General features: G+C 42.0%; 1 protein-coding gene across 5 annotated transcripts in view; it reads left to right on the forward strand.

Annotated features, from left to right (window-relative positions):
• Positions 1 to 16,114: 16,114 nt before the first annotated feature.
• The window catches only part of LARP1B (La ribonucleoprotein 1B), a 196,098-nt gene continuing 191,337 nt past the window's right edge, over positions 16,115 to 20,875 (forward strand). For 3 of the 5 annotated variants that reach the window (XM_057502607.1, XM_057502608.1, XM_057502609.1), the window contains exon 1: positions 16,115 to 17,006. In XM_057502607.1, the coding sequence (XP_057358590.1) occupies positions 16,505 to 17,006 (502 nt within the window). In that variant the 5' untranslated portion in view covers positions 16,115 to 16,504. The remainder of the gene's footprint in view (positions 17,007 to 20,875) is intronic. The other 2 variants (XR_008997858.1, XM_036922944.2) reach the window with 2 other exon arrangements.

The raw sequence follows: 20,875 nt of genomic DNA on the forward strand, positions 1-20,875 counted from the left end.
CTCGATCCTTCAGTTAGAGGTGGTGACGACCCCCTAACTGTGTCTGGTCTTCTCCGCGACCTTCTCAATCACTCAGGGATGCCACAGTGACTTCTGAACGGTCTTGTTCTCACCATGGGATCTGGCCCCTCCGTTCCCGCAGATTCACCACTAGGGTGCTTACTCAATAATCTAAAGCCCCTCCACCTCACTCCAGACCTCAAACCTTTTAAGCTTGTTTGCTACTGTAATGAGATCTGGCCACAATATCCCTTGGACAATCAGTCTAAATGGCCCCCCAATGGCTCTTTAGATCCTAAAATTCTCTGTAACATATACAACTTCTGTGAGCATATGGGCAAATGGAAAGAGATCCCATATATCCAGGCTTTCTCCTACCTCCAAACCAAGTTCTCTCTCTGTCTCCCCTGCAATTCTAAACTCCTACTACTTGCCTTAAAGTCCTCACCCTCCAACAAACCAGACCCAACTTCATGTTCTGACTTTGACCCCACTGATGAATCCCCACCCTATCGACGCCAAATCCCCATGGCACCTCCTCTTTCTCCTCCTCCTCCTCAACCACCCAGTCCACACAGTGTAGCCGCAGAAACTGCCCAGGCTCCTCCCTCTCAACCCCTGCCCAGTTTCCCACCACAAGCTCCCATCAGGGGTGGGGCAACAACCCCGCCTCCTCTACCGCAACCAGTTTCCCTCCCATCCCGAGATCCCCTACCAAGTCCTCCTGTCACTCACTCTCAAACCCAGATCCTAGCCCCACTTATGGGAAGTAGCCGGTACTGAGGGCATCATCCGGGTTCATGTCCCTTTCTCTATTTCCGACCTATCTCAAATTGAGAAAAGATTAGGCTCTTTCACTTCCAACTCAGCTACTTACATAAAAGAGTTCCAGTACCTAACTCAGTCATATGATCTTACCTTTCATGATATTCACATGATCCTATCCAACACACTTTTGCCCAAGGAGCATAGGCAAGTCTGGGAACAGGCTAGAACTCATGCCAATGAGGTTCACCAAACTACTCCAGCTCATCCAATTGGTGCTGAGGCAGTTCCTGACTGAGACCCTAATTGGGACTATAATACAGCAGGGGGAGTCACCAATCAAGATCAATTCATCACCTGCCTCATGGTGGGTCTCAGGAAGTCAGCCAATAAGGCCATTAACTATGAAAAACTCCAAGAGATTATTCAGGATAAAACTGAGAGTCCCTCTATGCTCGTAGACTGCCTCACCAAAGCTCTTTTACAATATACAAACCTAGACCCTGAGACTCCAGATGGGAGACAAATATTAGTGACCTACTTCTTCACCCAGTTTCCCTGACATTAAGGCTAAACTTAGACATCTAGAGAAGGGATCCTTAACTCCTCAGGCAGAAGTCCTGGAAGTGGCCTTTAAATATATAATGGAAGAGATGAAAAGGCCCGTAAGCAAAAATATCAAATGATGGCTAAGGCCTTTCAACCTACACCAACCACTGGTGCTCGGGTATCCTCACCTCCTAGGAAGCAGCCAGGAGGACCTCCTGGTCCATGCTTCAAGTGTGGTCAAACAGGTCATTGGGCCAGAGCCTCCCCAAATTCCCGGAAGCCCCCTGGTCCATGCCCTAAGTGCCATCAGGAGGGACACTGGACCGTTGACTGTCCTTGCACACCAAGGGGTGCCAGGCCATCCAGCACTAACACTCCACACATAGACCTTCTGGGTCTGGCAACTGGTGATTGAGGGGGCCCGGGACTCCTGCACCCGACCACTACCATCACTGTACAGGAGTCTACGGTAACCATTGTGGTAGCGGGTAGGCCCATCTCTTTCCTTTTGGACACTGGGGCCACCTACTCAGTCCTGAAGGAGTTTTGGGGACCTACCTCCCTCTCACAGTCCTCTATAGTCTGGGTAGAGGGCACACCTCATCAACCTTTCCAAACTCCCATGCTTCACTGCATCTTTAGAGGCATTGCCCTCTCTAACTCCTTTTGGTGATTCCCCAGTGTCCCATCCCCCCTTATGGGAAGAAACCCATTACACAAGGTTGGAGCTTCCATTACTTTTGCTCCTGGACAGTGCCTCAACCCCGACTCATCTTCAATCCCACTTTAACTTACCCTCCAACCCACTGCAAACCCACCTCCCTCTCCTTTTCCTCTGCCAGCCCATCTGGTCAACCCTGTAGTTTGGGACATCCTCACCCCTCTATCGCCACCTGCCCCCCGTAATTATCAGACTTAATTATCTTTTCCCTCTCAACCTCAATACCTGCTGCCCCTTAAGAGCTTACTGGGCCTGCAGCCAATTATCCAGGAACTTTTATACAAACGGCTACTAAAACCAGCCAATTTCCCTTTCAATACTCCTATACTGGCAGTTAACAATTCTAATGGTTCTTACAGGCTTGTCCAGGACCTAAGAGTAATTAATGCAGCAGTTATTCCCATCCATCCTGTGGTCCCTAACCCCTATACTTTATTGTCCATTGTTCCTGCTTCCACCACTCACTTTTCTGTCCTTGATTTCAAAGATGCATTCTTCACTATTCCCCTCCATCCTGACTCTCAAAATCTATTTGCTTTCACCTGGACCAATCCTGCCACACAGACTTCTACTCAATTGACCTGGACAGTCTTTCCCAAGGCTTTAGAGATAGTCCCCACCTTTTTGGACAGGCTCTAGCACAAGACCTCAAATCCCTTACTCTCTTGAGCTACACCCTCCTTTAATATGTAGATGATCTCCTCCTGTGCAGTCCCTCCCTACAAACCTCTCAACAGGATACTATTCTCCTTTTAAACTTCCTTTCAGAACATGGCTATCGGGTTTCACCCTCCAAAGTTCAGCTGTCTGCCGCTCAGGTCACATACCTGGGAGTTTAGCTCTCCCCAGGCTACAAGGCCATTACCATAGACAGGAAAAAACTCCAAACCGTGCCCATTCCAAATAACAAAGATGAAATTCTCTCTTTCCTGGGTCTTGCTGGGTTCCTTCATTCATGGATCCCCAACTTTTCACTCCTAGCTGCCCCCTTATATGAAGCATCCCGAGGACCTCTCGCTGAGCCCCTTCTGATGTCAGTGGCTAAGCCCTTCTTTAGACTCCAGCTGGCCCTTCTACAATCCCATGCTCTGCATTTACCTAATCTCACACGCCCCTTTTCTCTATATGTCTCAGAAAGGCAGGGCTTCGCCCTGGGACTTTTGGGACATATGTTAGGACCCTCCTTTGCCCCGTTGCCTATCTTTCCAAAAAACTAGGTCCTACTATTCAGGGATGGGCCCCTTGCCTGCGAGCCCTAGCAGTGGCTGCCATCCTCATTCAAGAATCCAAAAAACTCACCTTCAGGTCAACCACAACTCCCCTCATCCTCTTTCCGAACTACTTACCTACAAAGGGCTGCAGACTCTTTCCCTGGCAGGATTCTATCACTTCAGGTTGCCCTAGTTGAGGACATCTCCCTCAATTTCAAAACCTGTCCTCCCCTTTATCCCTCCACCCTTCTTCCATTACCTCCCGATCCACAGGCAGGATCACAACCCCCCTTCCATAACTGTTTACAAACTCTAGATGAACTCCTACCCTGTCCCTCCCACATTCAGGAGGGTGCCCTTCCTCAGGCCACATATGCCTTGTTTACTGATGGCAGTTCCTTTATCCATGAGGGTGTTTGATGGGTAGGATATGCCATTGTCTCTCTGGACAAAACTATCGAGGCAAAGCCCTTACCTCCTAACACTACAAACCAACAAGTAGAACTGATTGCCCTTACCCAAGCCTTCACTTTGGCGCAGGGGTCCTCTCTTACTATCTATACTGATTCTAAATATGCTTTCCATATCCTATTGTTCCACGCAGCAATCTGGAAAGAGCGGGGACTCCTCAACACCAAGGGCAGCTCTATCACCAACGCCAAACACATTATACCACTGACAGAAGCCTCACATCTTCCAACAGCCATAGGCCTAGTACATTGCTGCTCCCATTGGTCAGATCAGTCATCCATCTCCCTTGGTAACAACAGGGCAGGTGAGGCAGCCTGAAAAGCAGCGTTAGTCCTTGTAATAAGTGCCCTCATGTCAAGCCCTAAAAAATCCATTTCCACAACTACCGGCCCGCCTTCCACTGAGGCCATACTCTCCTACTTACATCACTAATTCCGCCCTAACCTCCAATCTTTACAACACTTTCTCAAAACTTACCTGCCTCTTTCTCATTCAGAAACTGCCTTCCTCAAAACACTCACCACTTCATGTGAGATCTGTCAAAAAGTCAATCCCAACTCACCTTCTCGACCTTTCCTACCCATCAAGCACAAGGGCTCATTCCCGGGACTGATTGGCAGCTCGACTTTACTCACATGCCCCCAGTAAAACGCCACTGGTATCTTCTAGTACTGGCGAACACATTTTCAGGATGGGTTGAGGCCTTTCCCACAACTAACAAATGAGCCCAGACTGTCTCCAACGTCCTACTGTCTGAAATTATCCCACACTTTGGGATACCTACTTCCTTACAATCAGACAATGGCCCCGAGTTTACCTGTCAAATCTCCCAAGCAACCACTAAGGCCCTTACTATTCCATGGCATTTTCACATCCCCTATCACCCACAATCCTCAGGTAAGGTGGAAAGAACCAATAGAACCCTCAAATCTATTCTTACTAAATTATCCCTGGAGCTCCACCTTGACTGGATAAAACTCCTCCCTTTGGCCATACTTCGACTCCGGGCCTTACCAAAAAAACCTGCTACACTTTCTCCTTTTGAACTCATGTATGGCCGCCCCGTGCTTCCTCCAGGTCTCAACTCTGAACCTCCTATCCTTCCTCCTCATCTCGTCAACCCTTTACTTCAACACATTCGCTCTCTACTCTGGTCCCACGCTGACCTCTATACACCAAAACCTCAAGACCCCACTTATACTATTTATCACCCAGGAGACTCTGTGCTCCTATCCCCTCCACACCAAGCAACACCATCTCTAACTCCCAAATGGCAAGGACCCTACACAGTAAACCTTTCCACACCAACTGCAGTTAAACTCCAGGGTCTTTCCCATTGGATACACAACTCCCACCTTAAGCCTTTTGTCTCAGCTTATTTCCCTCCCACCAAATCTCCCACAGGTTCCTACTCCTCCACCCTGATGGGACCTCTTACTCTCCACATTTCGTGGTGCTCTTCTCCACTTCCACTCATCATCACTGAAGAAGTTTCTGCCAGCATGGAGTCCTAAGACCTCCCTTACAACCACCATGAGTCAGGCTTCAGGATTGTTAACCCTGGTCTCAACACTTACTCTCTCATCAGACCTATCTTCACAACACCAGCCCTTTCTTCTCTTTCGGACTGTCCAAAAGATTGCACCATCAAGGATTCCCTTTGCCCTACAGGTTGTTTTTCTGCCTACACATATGTCCCCAATGAATGCTATAATTCAGCCACCCTATGTAAACATAGCAATCAGGCCAAATGCAAAAAATTTCTAACCAAACCTTTAACCAGCTTATATTACAGGATTACCAACCCCTCTCCAAAGATGATGATCCTTATTAAACCTGGAACACGCCATCGCCACTGCAGACCAAGGGCTCATCTGAGGACCGCACATCTATACAAAAGTGAACTTCATCGCCCCTGATCAGCAGGAAGCAGTTACTGAAGACTGACCTTCACCCCTTCTGAAATCCTCTACCACTTATAAAACAGAAAAGGGAGGAATGTAAGAATATAGTAATTTATCCTCCATTTACCCCATGGTCCCAAGCACATAAGCCAGTGAGAGTCATGCCTGCACTTGCCTGCTGCTCCCTCTCTCTCTGGGGGCAGCCACTTTCTCTTTCAGATAATAAAATCTCTTGCGTGGGCCCATGTCTCCTGAGTCATCCTGGGTAAGGAGGGTCGCGGAGAGATACCCTTTCAGATGGGAGTATAAGATATGAATCCATTTGTTTCTAGGGAATCATGACATTGGAACCACAGAGAAGGAAATGCAATCCCAGCACATTACATTGTTCTGCTGTGAGGAATATCTGTATACTCATAAAATAATATAAAGCTGTTTGTGGATTCTTAAATTTTAGAACAAGCCTATGAACAAAGCATAAAGTAGTGCATTACGGTAACACAGTAGGATATAAATGATCATTCTTGTCAATGTAAATGAAAAGAAGAAAGGTCCAGGATGTGGCAAACTCTCAAACTCTGCCAGGGGAATATTAATTGTACAAAAATTTGAAAAATGGTCTGGCAATATCTAAAACAGATGAAGATATGTCAATGACTCAGGATTCCTATTCCTAAAATGATACCCTAGAAAGAAAAATGTTAGTAATGTAAATATTTATAATAGCCCCAAATTGGAAGTAACTCAAATGTCTATTGACAACGGAATGGATAAAAAAGTGTACATAGTCATACAATGGAATGCACACAGTGCAACAAAATGAATGAGTTACAGCTACTCTCAACAACTTGTATGAATCTTAAGAACATAATATTGAAAATGAAAGAAGACACAAAACAATACTTAGCATATGATTTCATTTATATGTAGTTTTAAAAATAGGCAAATCTATAAGAAAAGAAAGGAAATGATTACCTCTTAAGAGGAAGAAAGTGCTGTGAATGGGAAGGACACATGCTGGCTCTAATCTTTGATCTGGGCAGCCATTACATGGTTGTTCACTTTATCTGTTAATTTGAACATTTGTGGGTTTTGATTTTGGGGGGAACTTTTCTTAGTATGCTATATTTCACAATAAAGAAAGTTAAAGTGTTAAAGAAAAACCAACACAAATTGGAGGATAGAATACAGTTTAGTTATGGTGATACATTCTCTTTATCAGAGTGAGGATATAGATGTTCTGTCTAAAATTAATGTAAGAGTAAGTTAACATAACATGTTATTTAAAGTAAACAACAGAAAACAATACAAATATCAAAAATAGAGGGGGGACTAGAGGATGGGTTTACATGGAAGTGTGCTAAATCCTCATGATTTACAGTGGCAAGTCAAAAGTTGAAAGATGATAACTTTGGGGATTAGGACTGTGTGAGGCAGAACTTTTTCTTTATAAATACTATAAATATTGTACCATTGGTTTTACCAAATGCATATATTAATTGGATTTAAAAAAACAAATCACCACAAGCTATTTTTTTAGTATTGCTGAACAAGTTTAAAGAAAAAGAGGCAGTACAGTGTTGAATAGTGGTTAAGAGTAGTAGCTGGAGAACTGTGAGCTGGATTGGTTAGGCTCAAATCTTTGCTCTGGCATTTTCTAACTGTATGGTCCTACGTAAGCCATTTATCCACTTTGTTTCCTCAGATGAAAAGAGAGGCAAAAATCATCCCTATTTCATATGGTTGTTTTGAGCCTTTAGAATAGTGTCTAGTACATATGTGTTAATGATTAACTATCATTGAGTATTTAATACTGATAAAGCCAAGAGGAAAAGAAAATGAAGACTGAACATTATTCAGTGGATTTATTAGGTCATTGATGATTTTAATAATATGGTTGAGTATGGAGATTGAAGTTGGACTAAAGATGAAAAAAAATTTTGTGTCTGGGAGTTACTTTAAATAATTCCAGGAAAAAACAACACTGTGTTTATATTTGTGTGTGTGTGTGTGTGTGTGTTTTAGTAGGCAAAATAATGGTCCCTCCAAAATGCTCTAATCCTTGGAAACTGAATGTTACTTTATAGGACAAAAGGGATTTTGCAAATGTGATTAAACGTTTTTAGATGTGGAGATTATCCTGGATTATACAGATGGGCCCAATCTATTCATGTGAGCCTTAAAAGTGGAAGAGGAAAGCAGGAGAGAGGCAAAGAGAGAGTTGTGCGGTAGAGGTCAGAGAAATGTGATGTGAGGAGGACTCAACCCACCATTGCTGGTTTTGAAGATGGAGGAAGGCACCCTTGAGCCAACAGAACAGCCTCTAGAAGGTACAAAAAGGAAAGAAATGTATTCCCCATCTAGAACCTACAGAAAGGAACACAGCCCTGACAACACCTTGATTTTAGCCCTGTGAGACCTGTGTTGGACTTCTAACCCATGGAACTGAACTAACAAATTTATGTTCTTTAAAGCCACTAAATGTGCAGTGATTTGTTATGTAGCAGTAGAAAACAAATACAAGGATGTATACAAATAAGATAAAATGGCAAAATGTGGTTAACTCTTAAAAGTTAGATGATGGGTAAATGACAGTTAATTATTTTCTCTATTTCTGTTCATGTTTGAAAACCAAAAGAAAAAGAAAAAAATAGATCTGCTTTCTAGGATTAACTTAGCAGAAACTGATGCAATAAATCTCAAAGTTATTATTTGTCAATGAATAATGTTAAATGAACTAGACTCTGTTCTTCACTGATCTACATTATCAGTTCTCTGTAGATAGGTCTTGATGAGAAGCCAGGTTTGGCCATCATAGAATCAAGAGTAATGGAGAACAGGGGAGTTAGTAGATATCTTTATGCTTGCGTACATATATCACCACTTTGAGCAGATGTTGAAGTTCAGGAGTCCAGGGCACTCTCATTTCAAGAAAATACTAACAATATATTAATATATATTAAATCCCTGGTCAATTAATTTCTAAGTTTTTTAGAACAGTGTCTAAATTTCTTAGAAAGGTGTCTCCTATCACCATATACCTGTAGTAAAAACAATAGCTAAGACTTCCAACAGTTTTTAACATCATAGGCTAGGCAGTGTATCAAATCAAGCACTTCATATATATTAATTCTTCTAATAGTCACAACAACTTTATAAGGTAGATTTTATAGATGAGAATACTGAGTATATACACAGAGCAATTATTCAAACACAAACAAACAGTTATGATCCTCTGAACATTCACAGGCAATCTGTTGGGTCATTTAATGTGAATAATTAATAATATTCCTCAAAAATTTTCCCTAATTTCCTTTTTCCCAGGGGAACAACTATCCTGACTTTCAACACCATAGACTAATTTTGATATTTTTGAACTTAATTTTGTGTAAATGATAGTGTATTGGTTTGTGTCTGCATCTTTTTTAACATTTTATTATGTCTATGACAGTCATATTGTTGCTTTGTAGCTCTAGTTAGCTTATTTTTCAAAGCTGTATAGGATTTCATTGTATAACTATGCCACCATTTATATATTCTACTGTTGATGGATATTCATGTTATTTCCAGTTGAGTTATTATAAAGAGTGCTGCTATGAACATTTTGTTCATGTCTTTTGGTGCTTGTATGCACACATTACTGTTAGGTATATACATATACCCAGGAGTAAATGGCTGGGTCAGAAATATGTTCAACTATAGTCATTACTGCCAAACGGTTTTCTAAAAATGGTTGTACTAATTTATACTAGCAATGTATAAGAGTTCCCTTAATCTCCATCCTCATCAACAATTTTGGTAGTGTCTGACTTTTTTTCAGACATTCCATTCTCATGAGTTATTTTCTCATTGTGTTTTTCATGTGTATTTCCCTGATCTCTAATGAGGTTGAACATGGTTTTCATTTGTTTATTGCTTACACTTTGATTCTCTCAGAGTCTACATTCAGGATGTACCACCTACAGTTAATTCTTAAATTTTTCTCTTTTCAATCACATGCTAACGATACTAAGATGGGGCAAAGATCCTATAGTTACACCACTATCTCCCCTATCTCAGTTATTCTAGGCAGAAATTTAGAACTTGTTTTTTTTTTATCTTACTTCCGATATCTATCAGATCAACAAGTCCTATTAATTTCCAAAATGAATCTTTAAAAGGTCACTTTCTTGCCTATGTACTGCCGCTACTTGAGTCCAGACCATCATTTCATTCCTGGACGACCCCAACAGCTTCTCTGTTTTTCTCATTTTGGATTTTGCCACTGTTCTCATTCTCCATATGGCAGCAACAGGAGTATTAATTTCTAAAACTTTTCAGTGCTTTCCTATTGCTCTGAGAACAAAATTCAAACTTTGTCTTAATTTAGAAGCCCCTGAAGTTCTGCCTTAGGCTATCTTTCCAACCTCATCTCTGGCCATTCCTTGTTTATTGCGTGCTAGCCACAATCCTCTTACCAGGTCTTGGGAACTACACTCCAGCTTCACTCATCTTTCATTCCTTAAAACACCAGGCTCCTTTCATCTTAAGGGAGTACTTGTCCTATAGCCTTTTTATCCTTTAATTCTCAGTTTAAATTTTACCTCCTTGATTTGTTTTCTTCATAAAACTTATCAACAACCTGTAATTATTAAGGTTGCTTGTCTGTCTCCTCCAATAAAATAAAAATAATGATGATGATGAAGATGACGGCTTGTAGTTTTTGGCCCTTACTAATTTGTCAGGCACCACTCTTGACTTTTAATAAACTAACCCTTTTAATCCTCATAACAACCATTCAAAGTTGGTACAATTGTTATTCACATTTTAGAGATGGGGAAATTAAATCACAGAGTGGTTAAGTAATTTGCCTTCATTTTTACTGCTAGGAAGTGGCAGAGCTGGCATTTGAACCCAGATAACCTAATTACATTTTAACTACTGTGCCACTGTCTTTTTTTTTTTTTTTTTACCATAGGTTACAATGTACTTGGGTCAAGAAATTAGTGTTTTAAAGAAGTGAAATGAAGGATAATAGATTACACGAGAATGTATTCATTTAGTAAGAATAAGTAGTTTTGTGGAACTTTTGGCTCAGTTGTACATACCAAGTCATGAGATGGGAAAGCCACTGCATTACGCATTCTGCCTCTCTGTGTAAATTCCTGAACTGACTGGCTCACTAGGATATCCCTGTGGTCTAGCCCTGTTAGTGGGCCGCAATAAGCACTCAGTGAATTTTATTAATTGATTGAAATAAGCTATGGTAAGTATCAAAAGGCTGATAAAAATTTTTCCTTAACTCCTCTACAAAGTTTTTTTTGATGGCAACCATTGAAATTCAACTTAACTTGAATTTAAAGATCTCATTATGTGTGCCAGTATTAAATAAGGCTATACTAATGTTAAATATAGCCGGATAGTAGGAAGGATTCAGAAAGATTACTAACCCCTTCTATACCCTAGTGTTTTAAAGTCCTTGTTCTTTGAAAACTGGAAGAGAAAAAGTTATGCTTCCTTGGGTTTATTTTTTAGAGTGCTTTTTAGAAATATTAAATATTTTCTTATTTGTATTATTACAAATTGTTGTAAAAAAGAAAATGACTAAAAAGTGTGGCAGGAAATATCATACAGTTTTGAGTAGCAATCCTATTATTGGCTGATAGTTCTTAGGCAAGACACAAACTGTTGAGAGTTCCTATTTCTGTTACAGCAGCCCATTAATACCTACCTAAAGTAAAGAGAGCTACTACCTCCTTAGGAACAGCAATCTGTTTGAAAGCCTAGATCTGTTTTGAAACTATGTTTGTATAGCAAGCATAGTGTTTTCACCTATTTGTACGATACAGGAAATTAAAAAGAGCAAAATTTTCTAAAGGTGTTTTTTTTCACTATAAGATTGAATACTGTGTTTATTGAAGGGAAGGTGCAAAGCCTTTCAAACACACATTGACCTTGCCTTGAATCTTAAGAGATAATTGGAAGTATTTAGTACACATCCAAATATTTAGCTCACAATGAGAGCTATTTTTATGATAAACAGGGTCCAAGGCTCTGCAACTCAGAGTTGATGATTGTTCAATATATCTTGTTAAAAGTCTGCTTTTTTAAAGTCATTATTTAATAGGAAGGTAAAAAAAAAATATCTGGGTTGTTTTATCTTCTCCTTGGACTGTAGGACTTTGGAACAGATTATATCTACAGCATTCTTTGAAACTTCTCTAGCATACATATGGTACAGCTATTTGCACTTTAGGTTTTACTAGCCTGGTCCTAAATTGCACTGGTAATAAAAAAAAAAAGATCTTGATGTTGTCATGGGACTTTAATTTCCTGAGACACCAGGGGGATGGGGAGAAGGAATGGGCTCAATCATCTGATGACATATTAGCATATTCTAAACAGGAAAAACAAGATTCATCTTTTAAAAGATCCCTTGAACTATGTGATCATCAAGTTTGTATAAGGATAATTACTTTAGGTGTTTCATAACTCTTGGGGACCTAGAGAACCCTTCCCCTTCCTTGAAAAGATAACCCTAAACCTATGCTCTAGATTCCAGTTTTCCATTACAAAAGAAAAAAGAAAAATCAGGCTTCTAACCTCAGTAGTTCAGTAAAGCTAAGGTCACTTACCCTGGTTAAATCTTCAGATTTAAAAGCAATAAAAAATAGGTATATTATTGACCTGAGGTTTTTTGGTAAGCATTTTAAACATATTTTCACATTAACCCTCATGATCATTTTATCAAATAGGTCTAAGTGGTGGCAGAGAGGACAGTTAAGAGCCTGTAACAGTATTACAGAAGCATGATGGCAGCTTAGAGCAGTATGGTGGCAAGTAGAAAAAGCAGAATTTAACAGACACTTAGGAGGTACAATTGACTGGTCTTGGTGAGTGCTTAGAATACTGCCTGGTAGATGCTTAAGAAATATTTATAAATGAATGGGTCATGAAGGGTGGAGGGAAAGGTGGGGAGGGGTGAAGGGATGATTTTTAGGTTATGTGAATTGTTAGGTGGTGTCATTCACTAAAATAGGGAAAAGGGAAGAAAATTAATTAGAGGGTGTACATCTCCCACATTCCTACAACCAGCTCTCCCACACCCACTGACTTGATGGCAGTGTTTTGAGCTAAATAACTTGTTCCTCCAGGCTAGATGGGGACCTTACCCAATAGCAAATAATCCATAGGGTGGATAATGACTTGTGTGATTTGGCTACAAAAAAGAAATTGAGGTAATTAGTCATTCTTCCTCGATTTTGAACTAAGCAGCAGAGAAAGAATCTGGCAGTTAGCAGCAGAGGCCAAATGACTTAACATGATGGAGGTTCAGCAATAGCAAATTGGGTCAGTCAGGGTCCCATCAAAATCAGATAGAAAGCTCAAACTGTGTATTTGAAGAAAGTTATTAAAAGGGCCATTTATAGAGGTGCAAGCAAGAGTCAGGGAAACCAACATGAGGTAATGCAATACCCCAAGGGCTAGTGGTTACTACTCCCAGGCCTGAAAGGACAAAGGGAAGGACTGGAGAAATTAACTGAAAGAGAGGGCTCAGAAGTCAATCCTTAGTGACCCAGCTTGGGGAATAAGGACTATGACCTCATTGCCTTATGGCCTCCAGTCTCCTGCAGGTACTTTCCACCAAGAGAATACATCGAGATACCAAAGAGGGCAAGGAAATCAATTGGTACAATCTGGACAGGTGAGCCTTCTCTGGAAAAGGGCAGAAAGCAGATACAGAAGGGCAAGTAGAACATGGGTGAAGTTGTCTCCAAGAGGCAGTTATGTGGAAGCCAAGAGTTACTGTCTTGCCAATGGGTTTTAGCCCCGGGCAAGTTCACTATGGATTCAGTGTGACCAAAGAAATCAACAGCAAAACGTTCTTGGGGTGAAAGGATTATACTCAACTTTATTTCCAGGTGGCAGGTCAGTCACTAAAATCCCATTCACTCAGAACAAGTCTACATGCAGCAAGCCAGTCTCTGCCTCTGGGCTCCTCTGTCCGCACAGCCATCACACACAGCCGTCCTGCACAGCCGTCCTCTGGGCCTGTGTCCTCGGCCCTGCCACTACTCCAGCCTCTGCTCTGCTCTGCTCTTCTGCAGCCTTGCAGCCCTGCCACCGGGTTGTGCCCAGAGCACTCAGCGGAGCTCTTTTGTAGAGTCAACAGTCATGTATTGTCCACAGATGTGCAGTGAGCTAGTCCACCACGGCCAGGTGAGAATCCTGGCCACAGGAACTCTCATTTTATCCACAGTTACTAATAAGCATTTAAAAGAGGAACAACAAATTGCTAATTTCCTTCACTAACATTAGTGGTGCTGCGCTACAGTGAAGATCCCAAACACCCACTGTTGAATTCTTTAGAGACCTTTTGAATACATTTACCCTGTTCTTCTCTTCCTGCAAGTATAACCTATTTGTAAGAAAGTCCATCTGCATTTCTTCAGTAAAGCACCCTTACTAGTTTTCAATTAAAAAAAAAACTAACAAACAAAACCACCAATCATGGTTAGGTAGCCCATATGAATCTAATTTTGGAGAACCACTGTACATAATCTTTTTCTCAAATGAATGTCTTTAATTCGTATGTATTTGAATAGATGGTAAAATAATGCACTCTGAATCATATCAAGTGTGAACTTGTTGACAAGCCTTTGTAAAAGAGTCAAGCATTACTTGACAGGACTCCAAAGGGCTGATTATAACAGGAAGAGCATCTACTTGGTACCTAACACAAAGCTTCACCAATAATGAGCTAGTAGAGATGGCGCCTCTCTCAGAATACAGGTGGAAATACAGTCGTTATTTAATTGAAAACAGGTTGGGAGGTTGTTTAGGATTAAGTAAATTGGAAATTAGTGATATGGGAAAACAAGAAAGGCATTGTTGAGATAGTGATGTAACCTATGGATAGCTTATTAGCCTTAGGAAAATAAAAAATGTATGCCTCATACAACTTTTTTTTTTTTACATTGTTTGGGGTTAATTGTTCATTAATGTACATTTCACTTTAAGATCACTGAATTTACAGAGCCAAGTCAAGAATTATTTGCTTTATGAAAGTTTCCTTAATTTTTTTTTTTTTTTGAGAGGGCATCTCTCATATTTATTGATCAAATGGTTTTTAACAACAATAAAATTCTGTATAGGGGCCTCAATGCACAATCATTAACCAACCCCAAGCCTAATTCTCAACAGTCTCCAGTCTTCTGAAGCATAACGAACAAGTTCTTACATGGTGAACAAGTTCTTACATAGTGAGTAAGTTCTTACATGGTGAACAGTGCAAGGGCAGTCATCACAGAAACTTTCGGTTTTGATCACGCATTATGAACTATAAACAATCAGGTCAGATATGGTTATTCATTTGATTTTTATACTTGATTTATATGTGAATTCCACATTTCTCCCTTATTATTATTATTTTTTAAATAAAATGCTGAAATCATACAACTGTTAGGTAAAAAAAAAAAATTAATCTTGAGTTAAATGTGGTTTAAGTGAGGCTCGTGGGAGGTGAGTCCCCTGCAAACTCTCTGCCGAGTTCGGCAGTCCTGAAGGAAGCCCCTAGGGACCCACTGCCAAGTCCCTAACAAATGGCTAGTGGATACGCTTGTGGAGGGAGCCGAGCCATCTCTCTGCGAAAAAAATGTCCACTGGGCCAAACCCATTTTCAGCGACCTTGCGCTGGAACAAAAACATGAACTCACAAACATACGCACTCGAAACCAGTGTCATCATCCACCAGATGAGTGCCAAGTGAAAAGCTCTTATTTAATCAAACCATACTTGTACCTTTGTATCCATTCCACAAGGAAGTTTGGTACATGGTTATTGTAACCAAATATCTTCACTTGTTTTTAACTTTTTGTTTTACACAAAGGTATAAAAAATACTTCAGTTTGTGGGTGGAAAAAGGGATGGGAAAGTGCACTAAACCAACTGCCTGTGCAAAGGTTTCGTGAACAGTTACCTACAGATTACACTGTTTTCATTCTAGACGTGGCTCGAGGTGACAGCGGCACCCCAAAGAGCCTTGCGAGGCGACAGACGCAGGGGGCAAAGCGGCCCGGTACGCGACCCCGACCCTTTGCAGAGGGTGCCCAGAGTACCTGGCGAAGATACCGTCCCGCTCCGAGACAACTCTGCTTCAGGTACTGAGGCAAACCGCCAGCCCGCGGGAGCCACGTGCACAGCCCACCCCGCCTCTTGCCCGCGAAGCTCTGCACCGCACCGCCGCGAGTCACAGAGGCCCGGTGCGAGCCACTCCCCCGCGCCCGCAGCCCGGGCTGCCGTAGTTCGCGAGGCTGGAAATCGTTCTGTTCGCCGTCGCTTCCTCCTCCGCTGGCCGCTGGGGCAGGGTCGGCCTTCAGGCCCGGCTGCACCCGGCGGCTCGTCTGCCTCCCACGGTGGGAGAAGGCCTGACGTGGGCAGCTGCCGGGGAGCAGCCACGCCACTCTCCTCAGGGAGGACCCGCCCCTGCTCCGTCACCTGGGACCGCCCCTTCCACGCCCCGCCCCGCCCCCGCTAGCTGTTACCCGCTCTTCGGGCGCGCGCCTGCCCGTCTTCCCTAGAGGTCTTCCAGCTTCGGCTCGCTGCACCTCCAACGCGGTCCGCGCCACGTGAGGGCTCGCGGCCCCTGGCTGCGGCGCCCTGCGCGTGTTGGCTGGCTTGGGGCGTGCGTCGCGGAGGGGCGCTGGGCCAGCGGGCGTTTGGCGCTTCGTTCGACGCAGGGAGGAGCGGTACGCCGAACGCTGCACGGCCTCGGCCGACGCGGGTGGCGGTGGTGACTGCGGCTGGGCTGTCGGGTTCTCGCGTCCAGCCCCGGCGGAGAGACGGGCAGCCGGACTCCCTGACCCCGGACTCCTGCGGGCTGGGGCGGCTGGGGCAAGGGGACGATGTCTGTTCGCGCCCCGGTGCCCTCTGCTCACTCCCGGGAGGAGTCGCCCGCCATGGCTGCTGAGAGGGAGCCGCTGTCCGTCTCAGCGTGCCGACAGGCCGAGCAGGTACCCCCGCGCGGAAGAGAAGGCAAGGAGACGGCGAGAGAGGAGAGGGCCGCTACCGCCAGCAGCGCAGGGGCGCGGGGAGAGCCGTTGCCGGCGCAGGTACTGGGACACAGCGTGCCCCAGGAGGCCGTGCCGGTGAGGCCCCTAGCGCTGCACCTGGCGCGCAGGGCGCACGGGCCGGGGGACCCCTTCAGCGGGGAGCCGCCGCCACTCCTGTCTCGGGGCCCGCCGAACGCGGACGCCCCCGAGGAGACCGCCGGCCCTGAGGAAAAGCTGCCGCTGCCGCTGCCACCGCCGCCGCCTAAGGAGAACCCTTGGATCAAAAAGCCTTCCCAGCACCTGCCCCTCGCAGGGACTGGGTCGCCGTCACCCGTACTAGAATCCCTGGAATCAGGTCTGTGGTTCCTCTGCGGGGGGCATCGGCAGGGTGTGTGCAGGGACCCCTCGCTGGCGGCCGCGGCTGGGGGAGGGGCAGGCCTCCGGTCCCTGTCAGTCGGAGGTATTTAGTTCCAAGGTGTCATTCACTCTGCCTATTTACATAAATGGGCGTCGGGGAAGGGAGCGGCAGGAAGAGGTGGGACCTCGGGCTCTCCTTGACTGGTAGGGGCACGGCGGGGGTAAAGTAGCTGAGCTTCTCAGCTGCCACGGCCTCGATTGTTTCTTGCTCCCACGTGTTAGTGACTGTGAAAGCTAGGTTTAGGTAGAAACTGCAGTTCATCCTATAGAGAAGTTTCTGTGGACTTTTAAAAAAAGGGATGAAGCAAGTCAGAGCAAGGGGATTTATTTCTAAGTGGAAGCCCGATACTGATTTTTTAATGTTAAGTGATTGCTTAGCCGAAGATCTGTTTTCAAAACGCTGCTAAAAGGCATATAAAAAATGAACTGTATACTGTGGAGCTAAAATGTTACTAAAATGCTTTGAGTAAAGGTTGTCGTGGAAAATAATTGAAATAGGATAGTTGACATGAGAGTTGATTGCGTATTAGGCAAATGGTAGTCTTCTGACATTCAGTTAGTCCTCCTAACCTTTAAAGATTAGATTATGCCACTATATTTGAATGCAGACCAATGCAGTTTGGCCCTTGGTGGTTTATTTTGGGTGTAGCAACTGGAGGTTTTCTTTCTTTTTTTAAGTGGAAATACTAAACAAAACTAAGACAAAAAGCACTATTTCCTAGTTTGACTTTCTAAATTGTAGCAAGTTAGTTGAACTTTTGATACAGAAATTACAATTGTTTTGCAAATCTTCACTTTTTCTTAATATTAAAGGTTAACAGAATGGGGAAAATTTGAGATGTTTACAAGGTTGTGAGAATCATGAGATAAAGGGTATGGTAAAATGTAAGTTGATACATTTTTTTAAATGTATTTCAATACATTATATTGAAATATTAACGTTTCTTAAGAGGAACTCTAATATTAAAGATAAATGTTGATTGATTTTTTTAAGCTTTTGCACGGTAATACTCATCCATTCTTGGTAAATTTTGACACTTGCAGAAAAAATTTGCTCTAAATATAATACCACCATCATTCCTAGCTGCATTTTACTGCTATTACTAACTGAAGAAAATAAAAATCTTAAGAGCAAAAACCTCTATAAAATTTAGCAAAGAGAAAGCCCTGATGACTCTCAGTGGCTGTCATACTTCCCTACTTCTAGACTTAGACACACATGTTACATTCAATGAATAAAAACAAAACAAAAAAAGAACTCTGATTATAAAATAAATTTGACAGGCTTTAAAACTTTCAAGGTGAGACTCAGGAATTTTAACTGGAAATGACCTTGTTTTTAATATAATCAACCTACAGATTCCTTCATTGGGGATCTTAATCTTTGGAGATTAAGAACCAAGGTGATGCTTGATGTATGTGCGATTCATGGGAATTTCAGTGTTACTGGTGTCTCTCTGTAGGCAACACTTTCTGTGCCTGCATGCATATACCATTCTTCAGACTTGCAGTAACTTTATAGTCTTTCCCCAGTACTGATTCTACACTGTCCTAACACATCTTCTATTTGCAGTTGACTTTAAAAGATTGTGGTGTAGAAATGCACTGTTCTGAGAGACTTGGGTTCTAGTCCAGATATTGTTACTTAACAGCTAGTTGACTTCTGACAAGATTTCTGAGCCTCCTAATGAATAAAGTGGATATATTAATATCTTCCAGTTCTTAAAAGCTAGAGTGCCATTGTATATTCTGGGCACTTTAGAATCCTATTTTTGTAGGTAAATTTGCAACCTCAAGAATAATATAGGAGCAGAGGACCTTTAAGGTTCCGAGTAGGTGCAAACTAGGGAGTGTTACATTAGTATAATAGTCCTTTTGGTAGGGGGCCTTTATAATTTTTTTAAAATTTATTTATTTATTTATTTTGGTATCATTAATCTACAGTTACATGAAGGACATTATGTTTACTAGGCTCCCCCCTTCACCAAGTCCCCCCCACATACCCCTTCACAGTCACTGTCCATCAACGTAGTAAGGTGCTGTAAAATCACTACTTGTCTTCTCTGTGTTGCATAGCCAGGGGGCCTTTATAATTTATTCTATAAACCTGGATACTCTTGAGAGGGAAAGACAGGGATATTAATTATGTTGGAATAACAGACTTAAAACACATCTCTCTTGGCCAAACCTGGATTTACTGTCACTTAACGAGGTACAGGGATTCTATCCACTAAATTTTGCCAGAAAGTTTGTTACCAGAGATAGAAACATTATAGGAAACCAGGAGAGTCTTTCAGTACTGATCATCATGAACTTTCTCTGTCAGAACCTGCAGTTCTAACTGATCTGTAAGTAAGGCATTCTTGCTTCTTTGGCCTTTGTGAGACAGTTTCTCCACTTTTGGGATGGTTCTGGCCTGTGTATTGCTATTTCTGGTAACTAGGTAAGGCCCTCTTCTCAGCCAAAGCCTGCCCACCCAAGAGACCTAGGATAGTGTCAGTGCAGTCTTTTCAGTCAGGAGACCAGAAAGAATTGCCCCCCAATCTGTCCTAATCTTGTTTGAAGTGTTTTAAAGTATTTTTTAAAAATTCTATTTTGGAAATCTTTATTAAAATCACAGTATGGGACTTAATAATCACTTAACTGTAGCCATGACTACATTTTGCATATTAAAAATTAGCTTTCTAATGTAATTTCAGTTCTTTTACTCATGAAACATGTTATATAAAAATACTGACTTTTCCATCTTTTCCATTCTTAGTCTTCTCTGATGACATCAACTCTTTCCTCCCAGTGTCTGCTTCCCAGAAACCTCAAATAAGCTTACGTTTTACCCTAATAACATTTTGAGTTGTATAAATGGTACATAAGTGCATTCTCCTTATTAAAAAAACAGAACTTTTATGAGCCTTCAGAAAAAGAGATGTTACCAGCTTACTGAGTCCTTTCAGAGCTTTCTGTGCAATTACTTTCAAAAATAGTGTATTAGAACATAATATCATCCTCCTTTTTTCATTTAAAGTTTCAGTTGATCCTTTTTTCTCTTTATAATTAGTGAGATTTTTTATTGAGATATAACTGACATATAACATTAGTTTCAGGTCTACAACATTTGATTTAATATTTGTATACATTATGAAATGATCACCTCTTAAGTCTGGTCAACATCCATCCCCATACATAGTTACAAACATTTTTTTCTTGTGATGAGGTTTATCTTTTTAAATCTAAACTCCCTTAAAAAAATTGCTTTGAAGTGGTCCATAAATACAACTGATGTAGTTAATTTAGTCATTTACCTATTGATCAACCTTTTGGTTGTTTCAGACTATGTTTTTATACACACCTCTTTACCTATGTCTGCCTTTCTCTAGTACAGATGACAAGTGGAATAGCGAGGTCATAGGGTATTAGTTGAGAAGAGATCTCCAAAGTGACTTTACAAATTGATCCTCCCACTTTTAGAGTATGAGAAGTCATTTTTCTTTTTACCTTTTTTAAGCACTCATTTAATAACAGGCAGGCTGATTTCTTCCTTTTAAGTTAAAACATGGGGAAACTGAAAAATTTTCTTTTTTAGGTTTATTTTACCTGTTTTCTATATGTGCACATAAAATTATATTTAAAACATGGTGGACTTCTTTCCACATCAATACGTACAGATTTACCTTATTTCTAACAATTTTACATTATTTTGTATAGCTGTACCATAATGTAATCATCCCATATTAATGAATGTAGATGTTATTTTCTTAAGTACAGTTATCAGCAAATCTACGGTGAACATTTTATACAGACATCTTTGTA

This window comes from Manis pentadactyla, chromosome 5 (genome assembly GCF_030020395.1).
Source record: "Manis pentadactyla isolate mManPen7 chromosome 5, mManPen7.hap1, whole genome shotgun sequence".
In the NCBI taxonomy this organism is placed as follows: domain Eukaryota; kingdom Metazoa; phylum Chordata; class Mammalia; order Pholidota; family Manidae; genus Manis; species Manis pentadactyla.